At 38.7% G+C, this 13,568-nt stretch overlaps 1 protein-coding gene across 1 annotated transcript in view; it reads left to right on the top strand.

The window, feature by feature from the left end:
• Positions 1 to 2,582, top strand: part of LOC136179333 (ribonuclease inhibitor-like) — a 73,186-nt gene extending 70,604 nt beyond the window's left edge. Inside the window, exon 7 of the mRNA XM_065955508.1 lies at positions 1,084 to 2,582. Within this exon, the coding sequence (XP_065811580.1) occupies positions 1,084 to 1,093 (10 nt within the window). The 3' untranslated portion in view covers positions 1,094 to 2,582. The remainder of the gene's footprint in view (positions 1 to 1,083) is intronic.
• Positions 2,583 to 13,568: the final 10,986 nt, after the last annotated feature.

The raw sequence follows: 13,568 nt of genomic DNA, 5'->3' as shown, positions 1-13,568 counted from the left end.
CATAAGAACCATCACAAGAACCATCACAAGAACCATCACAAGAACCATCATAAGAACCATCATAAGAACCATCACAAGAACCATCATAAGAACCATCATAAGAACCATCACAAGAACCATCATAAGAACCCAGGAAACACAAGAACCATCATAAGAACCATCATAAGAATCATCATAAGAACCATCATAAGAACCCAGGCAACACAAGAACCAACATAAGAACCATCACAAGAACCATCACAAGAACCATCATAAGAACCATCACAAGAACCATCACAAGAACCATCACAAGAACCATCACAAGAACCATCATAAGAACCATCACAAGAACCATCATAAGAACCATCATAAGAACCATCACAAGAACCATCACAAGAACCATCACAAGAACCATCATAAGAACCCAGGAAACACAAGAACCCAACAACACGAGCTGAGACCAAGAGGAGCAAAGATTTAAAAAGATGTAAGAAACTAAAAGAGCTAAAAGAAAATCAAAAGATAACAGCAATAAGAAGGTAAGGGCAGAAAAAGAAATAGAAACAAGTGGTTAAAGGATAAATAAAAACTATAATATTAATAATAATAAAAAGTATATATAAATATAAAACATAAATAGACAAAGTAAGTAAGATCATTAAGTTAAAACATAAGAGGAGTTAAGATAAGAGCATAAATAAAAGACAGTAAGAAGTAAAAGAAGATAAAAATAGTAAAACCAGTAAGAAAAGACATTAAGAAGACGACATCACATAAAAACAAGTCTGTAAAAGTACGTTTTAAGAAGGGATTTAAAAGAATTGAGGGAGTCTGCGAGTCTTATCTCCTCAGGGAGGTCGTTCCAAAGTCGAGGGGCCCTGACTGAAAAGGCCCGGTCACCTTTAGTTTTAAGTCTCGACTTTGGAACGACCAGGAGGCCCCCACCTGAGGATCTAAGACTGCGGGCTGGCTCATATGGTGTCAGTAGCTCTGTTATATAGCTTGGAGCGAGCCCCGTCCGTGTTTATCATGAATAATATAAAGAATCATCATGAAGTCTCTCTCAGAGTCTAATCTCTCATTTATGTCTTTTTATATCAACAGCTGGAGGTGAGTCTTTAAAGAGAGGATCCTGCTGATCACAGAGCTGGAAGCAGCAGCTGGTGTGTTGGTGAGTCTTTAACTGGGCTGTGTTACTGGGAGACTGACGGACCAATCACAGTGCAGATGACTCTCAGTGCTGCAGTCTGAGCTGCTCTGAGATCAGCTCCACCGTCACACACAGGACCATGACCTCGGACATTTTTCTATTCTCATGTTCTGAATTTAAACTGCTTCATGACTCAACGACCGAAGATGAACTCTTTGATTTGGATATAAATGTTTCTGTTGCAGCGCCACCCTGTGGACATGTGTAGTGGTGCAGGTTATTCATTGACTCATATTCACAGATAACAGTAGAAGTTGATTCCAGCTGTGCAAGTTAAAGTGTGAAGTTTTGCTTTTAACCACGAGTCGTTGGTCGTCTGATAATAAATCAGTCGTCTCTTTGTTGGATCAAAACAAAGAGGAGGCTTCACTGAGTTTTTAAAAGAACTACAAACAGGATGTCTGGATCCAGGTGCAGAGTCAGCACCTGAATATTTGATGTAATATGAGATGATATAAAAAGAGCTGAATAACATGCAGACTCAATCATTGATATTCATTCATCATGTCAGGGTAACAACAGACACGTTATCAAACTATCTTTATTTTTAACTTCTGATGTTTATTACACTTTGATGTTTGAACCTTCTGTTTTTATTATCTCAGGATTTTAAATAGAAATAAATTCAATCTGTGGAGGGTTTTATTTAAATAATAATTCATGTTTAGGTTCTGTTGCTGCTATCACTGCTTTCTGCCAGCAGGTGTCACTGTTTCCACAGTTTTCTCCCAGACTGATCGATCTGAAGAGATTATTTCTGTGTCAGGAAACACAAAGAAAGATAGATGATGCCAGCTCTTTTATTTGTTCTTATGTTTTTATATTTCATGTTCAAGTTTAATGTCTCTTTTTGTAATCACTGCCCCCTAGTGGACAGGAGTGTGGAGCGATTCAAAGGCAGAAAAAGAATCTTTGACTGGACTTCTGTAATGAAGTGAAGTGTGAAGGAAGTTGAGCTTTCTTTGAGTCTCTCTGTAGTTTGTAACTGAATACTTGGACTCTTCTTCACTTTAGAGGGAACATGTTCTCCACATTTCTTCAACACATTCTCTACGAGTTCCTCGTCTGATCTAATTAACCCCGTGTTTTAAGATGGGCTGGTGTTTCTGCTCTTGGTGTAAAGCCAGACACAGTGATCTTTCTGTCATGTTGTTCATGTGTGTTACTCTTGATAATTCACTCAAATAATGTCTCTATATTCTACAAGTGATTTACTTTTTAAATAACTGACACCATGTCAACACAAAGTTTCACTGCTTCCAATCCGCCTCTTATACGACGGCCATGTTGCATTAAATAACATCAACCACTTCTGTTTATTAAATATCACAGTCTGGATTTTATTAAGGCTGTACATTAATCTTCTTTGAAATTAAACTTCATTTGACTCAAACATCAAGTTGGTGTTATTTTCTGATGTTTATGTTTTTGTCCTCTTGACTCGTTTGTTTTCAGATGTTCATCAGGCTCCAGGTCCCATCGAGGAAAAGTTAATTCCTCATGATTTAATTCATGAAGCCGACCTGAAGTTTTGGATGACACAGTAAATATAGACTTTAGTTCAGTATATAATTCATGTCATTATTTTAGTTTCATTGTGGACAAAAAAAATCAGATTGGAGCATATTCCAGACAGACACAGCATGTCCCGGTTACCATAGTAACAGTCCCTGTAACCATAGTAACTCACTGTCCCTGTACCCTTAGTAAACTACTGTTCATGTTACCATGGTAACTCACTGTACAATATGATCTAGTTTTTTGAATAAAGAGAAGTTTTGAACAAAATAAATCCACAGAAAGTGGAACAAAAGGCTGCCGCACCTCCACCGTCGGTAGGATACTTTATAGTGTGACACACAGCGGAAGGGAAACAGCGCGAGCACCAGATTTGAACGCAGCTACATTTCCTCTCAGACTTTCCTGTTGTCCTAGTTCATCTTTTTTTAAAGTTTAATAAAACCACAACAACGTGTTCAGCTGAGAGTCTGAGAGAGTTTATCAACCAGCGACTAACGGCTGCTGCGGAAGACATTTTTGTAGTTTTTAAAAGAACTATCGTGGAGTACGAGGAAGAGATCGATCGTCAGCGCAGACTGCTGGATATCGTTTGGAAACCTCACATCATCTTACACAGAGCAGGGGAGGAGTTAACTAAATGATTTGAAATGAATATACAGAGATGTTTGATTAGTTTTGTTCCCAGTGGTGTTACTAAAACAGCGGAGTGGTGGGAACATTTAAAAAAAACTGATTTCTAAGCCTAACCATTAAGTCGTGACATTAGCATATTTGTTATTTTCTCCTTTAATAAAACATAAACGCCATCAGTGACCTCAAATTACGACTGAACTATTTGAATCCCTCTAATGTATCTTCTTCATATTCTGTTGTTAATATTTTGAATGGTCTGCTGATGCAAAGTGGAGCCTGAAGAAGTGAGTATACTCTTAATTAGTCCCTAAATGTTTTAAGGGTCCCGTCCTAATCGGCCTCTGTTGTAATCAGTGACATGGAAAACTCCTGCAGTTCAGCTAATAAATGAGCCTTTTGTTTTTACACACTGACACTCTTCTGCTGCTCGACTTAAAGGAGTAGAGATTGTTATGAAGTCAACATAAAGCTCAGAAGAGGAGCAGATCTGATCTTTTTAATGTTGACAGACTTCAGACTGAAACACCTACATGCCTTTACGTCTCCTCATTCCTGAGCAGTGTTAGAGGTGATGTGTTACATCTTTGGAGACTTTTACGATATGTTAACATGTATGGACCGGACCCTGGAATTAGAAGTGCTCACTTTAGTAGGGGTCCAGATAATGGCACAACGTGCTGTAGTTTGGTACCATAGCTTTGGTACGTGTCCCTAAATATTTCACATATTAAGTCGCTCACCTCTAAAATATTTGTACAATAATTGTAAGAGCAGCGGGCTACCTTTTGCTTCTAACTGTTATTTTTGCTTTGTGGTGAACAATGAGAGAAAAAGTGATGAAAAGTTCAAAAACACTCTTTGACAGGCCCTTTAAACATTTCTTCTGCATCATATCTGGATATCTTTACCTGTAATAGTCGGTTTTGGAGTACCTCTGTAAACCTTTCATGACTTTACAATATAAAAGCAGATGTTTTATGAAAGAAGTCTCGCGAGAAAGTGGGAGAACGCAGGTAAGCCTATATTTAAATTAAACAATTTACTTGTAAAACTACAAGTGTTGAGACTCATCTCACAGCTAAATACATCTGTCATGTTTTAATGAATTATTATAAAATCTCGGGTTTCTTTCCAGATGAAAACGTGACAAACCGAAACATGACGTCCTCGTCCACGAGATTTAAACTTCATATTTACAGTCTGAGGTTTGACCGTTAGCTCGAGTCCTCTTTTAAATCTAACTGTTTGTTACTCACCTCATGAAGAGTTGTTTTCATCCTCTCCAGTGAAGAAAATCTCCCTCAGGTGAACCCGGAAGTGGTCCGAAGATTGAAACGTATTAATTATTCGATCTACTTTCAGGTGAGCATCAATCAGCAGCAGTAACGTCCCGCCAGGATAAAGTGGCAGGAAGTGACGTCGGAGAAATATGAAAGGTTTTGTAAAAACAGATGGACCTTAATAAATTAAATAAAAAACGCAGAATTCATTTCTCTTTACTACGGAGCCCCTGAAGTCCAAAAAAGTAAAACAAATAATAATAAATAAAAACTTGTGCGCACAATATATACATTTTCTTTTTTTCTTTTACTTTTTAGGACTTCAGGGGCTCCTTACTTTTCATGTCACTGCTTTTTTTGTTTGATTTAGAAAAATACCTTTAAGGAAACTTGGAAAAAATATAAATCCAACAAGAATTGACTTTTTAATTGATTTTCAAGTCCAATTTATCAGCAAATAAATATTAATTAATCTGTTTTTTTTTATGTGGGTGAAGTGTCTGATGTAACCAGGACAGAGATAATATAAGTTTACAATGGGCGCATCTGGAGATAGTATCTGAAGGAGATTTAGGAGTCCCCTTAGGTGGAATGTTTAAATTGAGGTGTTGTATAGGAGTATTGCCATATATGGTTGTGTAACTTGATGTTTTTATGACGAAAAGCAGATGTTTAGATGCATATAAGCAATTGTCTCTGTGTGTTCGACAGAGATCATTATTGGCTTCTTGATCCTCCTGGTCAGACGTGACCAGTGATTCTGTTTCTAAAATTATACTCTTTGAAAGCAAGTCAGTCTCAACGGCGAATTTCTTCATCATCAAACATATCTACAACAAGGAAATCCACATCAATTTTGGCGTCACGAACAGGATCAGTTGGGGCCTTCTGCAGGGGACCACAGCTTGTTCATTATTTCCATCACTTCGTAAGTGTTTCTTTCTTTTTTGCTGCACATATTGCGGAGCTGTTTCTGTCGTCTATCGGCAATTTTGGCCGCACTGTCAAAGAACTGAAGTGCAATGATGTGTTGATGTTGGAGTAATTCTCCGTCTAAATTGGGGTTTATTGAGTTAAAAAGTATATAAATAAAGGGGAACAAAATAAAGAAGAGATAAATAAGAGAAGAAGAGATGAAAAGTTGAAAGGTAATGATAGCATAAGCGCAACTAGTAACGAGACCAGTTAGCTAAATAACTATGCAAGTTTAACAAGGACAGGGCCCGTATCCTCTTAACAGTAAGTCATGTGTAAATTAGACACTGAAGTGAAAGTTGGCTTTAAGAAGTAGTCTTAAAGTAATTTGATTTAATTTGAGTAAAAATAAAACAAAGGGGATCCCTGGCCAGGGTATTTGGATAAATTATAAACGTATAATGTAGGAAAATAAAAGAGAGGAAATAAAGATGAGAAGTGTAAAGATGAGAAGTAAAAAGATGAAAAGTGAAGATAAGGAATAAAGATAAGAGTTTTGAGAAAAGTGGGAAAAAAGCGCTGAGTAAAGGAAAAAGTGTGCATTGAAGCATGCAGTGTGAAATAATTTGTTAAAAGACAATTTGTTAAAAGTTTGACCAAAGTAAAAGATTTGATAGAGGAAAATTATAAATGAGTCGACTTCAAAATCTGAACTGAAATGTGTGTGCGCTCGCTGAGGCGCGGCTGTTCTTGGAATGTGTGTGCGCGCAAGCTCTATACAGCCTGAAGTGTTTGTGTGGCTGCTGGACGGTCTCTGTCTCTGTCTGTGTCTTGTCTCTTGTGTTGTGATTTGGATGGTTTTGAGAGGTCTGTGTGGTGTGGAGATGTGTATTTGATCCAGAAATGTTCTTGTATATGTGTGATTGATAAATAGAATAGATGTATTATTAAATAGGCATATATAGCAGGTGATTGGTTAAAAGGCGATTTAGTAACTTATAAGAGGGGACATTTTTGCTTCATCAGTGTTAAAAATCTATGAGCCCTTTGTCTAAGGGGACGTTTATATATCCGATTTGATAAAAAATATGAGCCTTTGTTTCAGAGGACTTTTACTTATCTGATCTTCATCAGTGTTAAAAACCTATGAGCCCTTTGTTTCAGGGGACTTTATATATTCAATTTGATAAAAATCTATGAGCCCCTCAGAGGATGTTTGTTTAATCTGATAAATACACATGAGCCTAATAAAGGACGTTTATACATAGCATAAGTGTATATAGTATCTGTTTTTAACAGAAGTGGAGAGACCAGCGAGGATAGTCTGTACCCATTCAGGTAGCAAGTTTCGAGAAAAGAACAGAAAAATTCCTGATAAAGTTTAAAACTGCCGGCTGATTGGAGTGTGAACTTTTCTTTCTGTCTGTTTGAGCGTATGTGTGTGACCACATTATGCTGCGAATTTTGTCTGTTCAAAAAGAACATATAGTTTGGTTTAAAATAGGTGAAGAAGTTGGTTTTGACTATTAGAGAATACATTTTTCTATTTGGCTGTTGATTGGGAGGATACTGTGCTGATTTCTGTGTACGTAGACTCTGTGCACAGGGGTGGAGCAGTGATCTTGGAAGTGTGTGTGTTCTGTGCTAGTATATTACCACCCCCTAGGAAATCAACACATTCTGTTTCATTTTATGTCCAATAATTAAGTTTAGCTGAAACATCATATAACAAGACAAAGTTACAAAAGATAATTAGACACTAACTTTATGAACATCCATTGTGAGTAACCCAGTCAGCTCTAGAAACCAGATTCAAAACGGTTCTTTGTGATGCCATTATTTTGCTTTTCTTATTGCCTTACGCCTTAGTCTCTTTATTTCCGGTCTTCACATAAAATGTGCTTTTATTTAGAAAAACTGCAAAGGGGACTTCTGCTACATCATAAAGTTATGGGAGTAAATACATACAGCTAAAATAACAACCAAGAGGAGAAAATGTTACACTTACGCTGGTTTATGAGGTGGATTTATCTTAAAAACCTCTGTTTGGGTGACTTACTCTCTTTCAGAAGGATGCTACATGCAGCATGTTTCCATGTGTGAGCTCTGAGCTCTGACTCAGTGATGAGTGACAGGAGGATTAAATGCAAATGTAACCTTACCGTGCTTCAACTGTAATCAAATAGATATGATTGGCTTAGTTGTCACTTAATAAATCTTACTTGACCGATAAGTTTTCTTTTAATGACTCCACTAGTAAAAAGTGTACATTTTAGTGAAAGTAGGGGTGTCACAGCACCCACAACACCCACGGGTGAGATGCGCTTGTCTGTGCATTAAATGCACTAGGTTTGGACCATAGGGTTTGGAGACGATGTTAACCCTTTGACAGCCAGGTTAGACTGGAAGCCCTTGCTAAAATTAGGAGGCGGGTCCAAGAGGCATTGCCTCACATAGAAAGCCAATTAGCTTACACCTCCTGTTAAGGGGAGTGGAGAGGTAGCCCCCTCTCCTCCTTCTTCTCTCTGTGGGACACAGAGGGAAGGAAAACACACCCCCAGTAGGGAGACAGCCTTTGCAATAGATAAAAAAAAAAAATATATATATATATATATATATATATATAGATAAAGATTACAGATAATGTGTGCATATTTCACTGAATTGTTATTGCATTGTGTATATGGATTCAGAGTGATTAAACTTTTGTTTTGTTTTCTTTCTGTTTTCTCTGTTTCTCTCTACTATGCTGTGTGAGAGCTAAAGGGAAGACAGACAGATGGATTGTGTCTGAACTGGATCAGTCCAAAAAGGCAGATGAGGAGAGACCTGGCGGGTACTTCACAGACACTGGAAGCTTGCGGATGACAGCATGTAGGGATCCTGAATCCAGCTTGATCAAGGCCAGTGCGGTTTTATCCACAAACTCTTTCAACAAACACCTGAACTTTTCTATCTGTGTATACACATTTTTTATAGTCAACATCTTTGATACATGCTTAGTCTGTTTTCGCATAGAGGCTTACATTGTTTCTTCTATGTATCACATTACAATTATATAGAAGGAAGTCTTGGCAACAGACTGACTAATTGAAGCATTTGGTCAATAATGGAGTATTTTTGATTTGATTGATCATTTATGGAAAAGTTGATTTGATTCAAATGCAGTTGAGTGCTGTGAATGCTGGTTTCATTGTCTGAGTATGGTCTAGCTTGACCTGGGCTATTTTGAGATGGAACATTGACATTATTTCCATAATTTTAAGATAAATAAGTGTGATTAGATGCACTAGGTGATAAAGAAGTGCTTTTGCTTTTATAGTAAGAAGGCTTTGGTCTCCTTTGGGGTTGGCAAATTCATTCACTTTAAAGTGTGGTAACAGTACTTTCTAAATAGTTTGACTTACAATACGAGGAACTAAGAGGGTCATTGTAATGTCAAAGATGGACACCAAAATTTCAAAATCAATCACTCCTGTTGATGTAGTACAGAAGACTAATCCTCTTGTTAAAGATATTCCAAAAGTATCAGAAAAATGGAGTAAGTGTTGGCCTGACATTGACCAGCCTTGGCCAGTAGAGGGGACTTTGAACCCGGATGTGATCAAAACAATACAGGTACTTGTGTCTATATACAAGGTAAAGCAGAAGAAGGGGAAAAAGGGAAAAAGGCGTATGGAGAAAAGACAAACTGAGCTTGGAGTTCTGCAGTTGTTTGAGAATGAAGGACAGAAACTGTTAGAAGCTGCAAATGAAAAAAGAGGTCGCGGTATGCAAGAAATACAGAAAAATGATAAGGCAGTGGGTAAGTTAATGGAGAAGGTTAACACACCCTTCTCACATACTGCCTTAGTAAAGAAGCCCCCGCCTTATGAGAAGGAAGTGAAGTTTACTAATGTTTACCCCCAGCTCCCAGTGATTATACAGAAGGGCAACTATCACATCACAGACGAGGATGAACAAATAATCGAGAAGGGAAAGGCTACAACAACCATAGAAATATACCCAAGCTCCGACAGCAAACATAAAAAGACCCGTTTGAGTTGAGTTCAGACGACTGGACATAGAGGATGACAGTGAGAGTGATTCGGATGAAGCTGTTGGTGGATATGACCCAGCAGTAAGACGGATGTTGGCTAAAGCGGAGAAAAAAGGAGACAAGCCAATAAGAAGAATGGATCCAGGAAAGGACGACACAGATGTGAGCAATGATGATGAAGACTCAGAGAGAGAAGGTTCTTCATATCTTTGCCCATTAGCAGCCGGTTCAGGGGTGGAAGATGATGGATGCAGCGCTTTAAGAGAGGTTTCAGAGGAGTATAGATGGATGTTGAGGTTGGAGAGGACTTTTCTGTTGTTTACAGGAAAGGTCAAGGAGTTAGATTTATGTTGAAGGAATTGTAAGGTAGAAGAGTGAAGGTTCAGGAAGTAGAGAGATAAGTGAATGCTCAGATAATGAAATTGTTAGACCTGCTAGGTCTGATGATTTAGAAAGCACATGGTTTAGCCCATGTGCAAGGGGGGAGTTAGGAGAAAGATTAAGAAAGAATATGGTTTTTGGGTACTGTACTTGCTTGAACAGATTGATTATGTCATAAGCAGGTGTACTATCTGTCTAAAAAACAATGTTAGGACGCCAATAGGTCCTATGCGTGAGTTAGTTGTGGATTTTGTTGACATGATAAGACCGGTAGGAGGTAAAAGATACATGTTAATTGTTGTGGATAGATTTTCAAGGTGGCCAGAGGCCTGTCCAACTAAGCGGAAAGATGCTCAGTCTGTTGCCAAGTTTTTGTGTCGTGAGGTTATAAGCAGGTGGGGACTCCCAGACCGCATATCCTCAGATAATGGGAAAGAGTTCGTGGATAAAACAGTAAGACTAATTCTGCAAAAATTGGGAATTAAACAACGTTTAGGAGCTGTTTATCATCCGCAAAGCCAAGGTGCTTGTGAAAAAATGAATGGTGTGTTAAAAAACCGCATTGTTAAAATCTGCCAACACACAGGTTTGAATTGGGTGGAAGCGCTTCCACTGGCGTTAATGGTGTGTCGTTCAAGTGGGCTCCGTGATTTGCGCATGACACCCCATGAGTTGGCAATGGGCAGACGGATGCCGACACCTTGTTTGCGTACAAGTGGCAAGGGTCCAAGTTTAGCCCTTTTAGAAGATGAAATGCGAGTGTATGTTAATTACATGGCTGCTTTACATAAGAGAATATACACATATGTCTCTGACAGGCAAAAACGAGAGGAGGTGCAAGAGAGACTCGATGAGCAAAAGACGAATGCAGTGCAACCTGGAGACAAGGTATTCGTGAAGGTGTTTAGGAGGAAGTGGTTTAATGAACGCCGCGAAGGACCATTTGAAGTAGTCCGCAGTATGGGAACTGCAGTCCAGGTTAAAGGGTCTCCTACCTGGTATCATTTATCACATTGTGTTAAAGCGCCAACAGAAGAGGTTCCACGATCACAGAACCGAGATGTTGAAAGCGAAAGAGAGTCAACAGAAGCTGCAGAAGCAGCAGAGGTTCATGCAGACCCCCAAGGTCAAGATCCGGAAGAAGGGATTGACCATGTTGGGGCTATGCATGATGATTTTGATTACACTTTTGATGATGTCAGGGATGACTTGTCAGTCCATGAGCAAGAAAGACGATTTGGTGACATTGATTTACAACATGTCCCAGAAACAACAGAGTCTATTTCTCAAGAGCATGAGTCAAAGACTCCAGAGGGCTGTGATGCCTCTACAGGAAAATCCACAGACCCAGTTGGACCAAGGAGTCCAAGGCCAACCCGAAGAAAGGTTAGACCAAAACGTTACGAGGACTAGAGTAGAAGTGACTTTGGGAAAGTCAGTTCAGCTCCCATGTCAGTGTACAAAGGAAAATAATGGGAAAGGGAAATTCCGAGTCAAGTGGGAAGATAGCCATGGTAAGGTTATTGATTTATTGGGGACATCACCACTAGAAAAGTATGTGTGGCTTAATGATCGAAGAAGGTCAAAGATTGAGGGAGACTGTAGTCTTTATTTACGTAGATCTCAGATTGAAGATCAAGGTGACTATAAGTGTACATATTATGACCCAAAATTAGTAAATATGGGAGAGCATAGTGCCCAATCGGGGTTAGGTTACAGAAACAGTATTGTGACTTTAGTGGTACTAAATGAAACTAGAATTGCAAAACCCCTGGTTGTTGAAGTAGGAAAACTGTCAACTACCATATCAACTCTCCCGCTGATTGAGAAAATAAAGCAGACATCCACCTTTTCAAAACTGAAGGTTACTGACGTCACAGAGATATTGCGTCTAAATACAGCTGAGCCTCAGATGATTTCTACAACTCAAATTCCTGTAAACATTGTGATTAAAGCTACGTTAGGGAATTCAGCACGCCTTCCATGTAAATGTGGAAAATGGAATAATGATGATAATAATCCCCCTAATTGGAAAAATGCTCGTGGTGAAGAAATAGTGCTAACAGGACCTGAAATTAATAGTGTGCCTCATGATCAAAGAAAGTATATTTTGTATAATCACATAAGGTTGTTTAGGGTTGCAGACGACTGTACACTTGTCCTAATCAATGTAACAGGGGAAGATCAGGGAGAATATACATGCACTTATTTGGATCCAGAGTTTAAATTTGTACCATATCACAATTATTGGGTAAAAGGGTATAGAACTCGTAAGATAATGCTTGTGGTAGAAGGCCTAGATCCTATTGAAGTAGTTACGGTGGCTAAAGAGGTTCAAAAGCAACTAGTCAATCCAAGGGTGACTGATGAACAGATGATGTCTACTACTGTAGCTCAGAGAATAACTAGTAGTATTAACGTATCAACTTTGGTTACTACTCTAGCTGCGAGTAATTTTACAAGTGAGGTTGTAAAGATGGGATCTACTATCAACGAAACAATGATGAGTTCTTCGGTGTCTACAAAGTCTGTAGGTATGATGTTGACATCTGTTGCTACATCTACATTAGTTAAGGCAGCTGAAACAATTCAGATGACTATGTCGAATCTGATTGATGATTTTGTAGATGCTGACGGGACATCAGAAGTCATGACTAAACATCTTCATGCATTAGAGAAGCGTGAAACCCAATGGAAAGCTTATGGGTTTGATTCCTCGGTGTTGCAAATTGCAGACCCGTGGGCAAGTAGAAATATGTGGTACCAACAGTTGACTCACTCTGTTAGATTGGCTAGTAATTTGAGTGGTCCATGTGTCGTGAGAGTTCCAGCACCAGGCACATGGCCTTCAATTCTAGAGACGGTACCAGAACCTTTAACTTCTAAATGTCAAAATTATGCGCTATCGTGGTTGGTATTTAAGCAACAAGCACCAAAGGATTATTGGATGGCCGTGTCGGTGCATCTATTTACACCTCAACGGAATTGTGCTTGGTTGAAGAACTTATCATATATAAATCTCCTTGATCAGTATGAAGATATTACGACAGCAGTCCCTGATCCTATGGAAGTGACACCTGTGAAGGTTAAATCTTGTTTTTGTTCAAATGGTACTCATGGTGGAGATGGTATGTTTATGGGAATATCAGAATGTGATAACTATATGATGCAATTTGGACGACGTGATCAAAGGGCTATTGATGGCATGTATACAGTGACCTTTCATGCACCACATCGCCGACTGAGTAAAACTCTAAGTGTAAAGAATCAAACTTTACCGGGTAATTTTACCATGGGAACATTTAAAGATATCTGGTGGATTTGTGGCGATAAGGCATACTTATTTTTACCTTATGGTTGGATTGGATGTTGTTATATGGCACAGTTGAAACTTCCGTATGATGTTTTTGTTATTCAGAAGGGACAAGGGTCTGATGAGGATAACTCTACGACAATCTCTAGCAGTAGAAAGAAAAGAGATTTGGCACAATTTCACAACTTGGAGTCTTATCATTGGAGGATAAGTTTGGGAGAGAAATGGGGAATAGGATTGTTTCCATGGTATGGTGTTACATACTTAGCTGATCATATTGATAATATTACATATACC

Source organism: Labrus bergylta, chromosome 5 (assembly GCF_963930695.1).
Source record: "Labrus bergylta chromosome 5, fLabBer1.1, whole genome shotgun sequence".
NCBI lineage: Eukaryota > Metazoa > Chordata > Actinopteri > Labriformes > Labridae > Labrus > Labrus bergylta.
The sequence above is the reverse complement of the archived record's forward strand: the minus strand, read 5'-3'. Positions and strand labels throughout refer to the sequence as shown.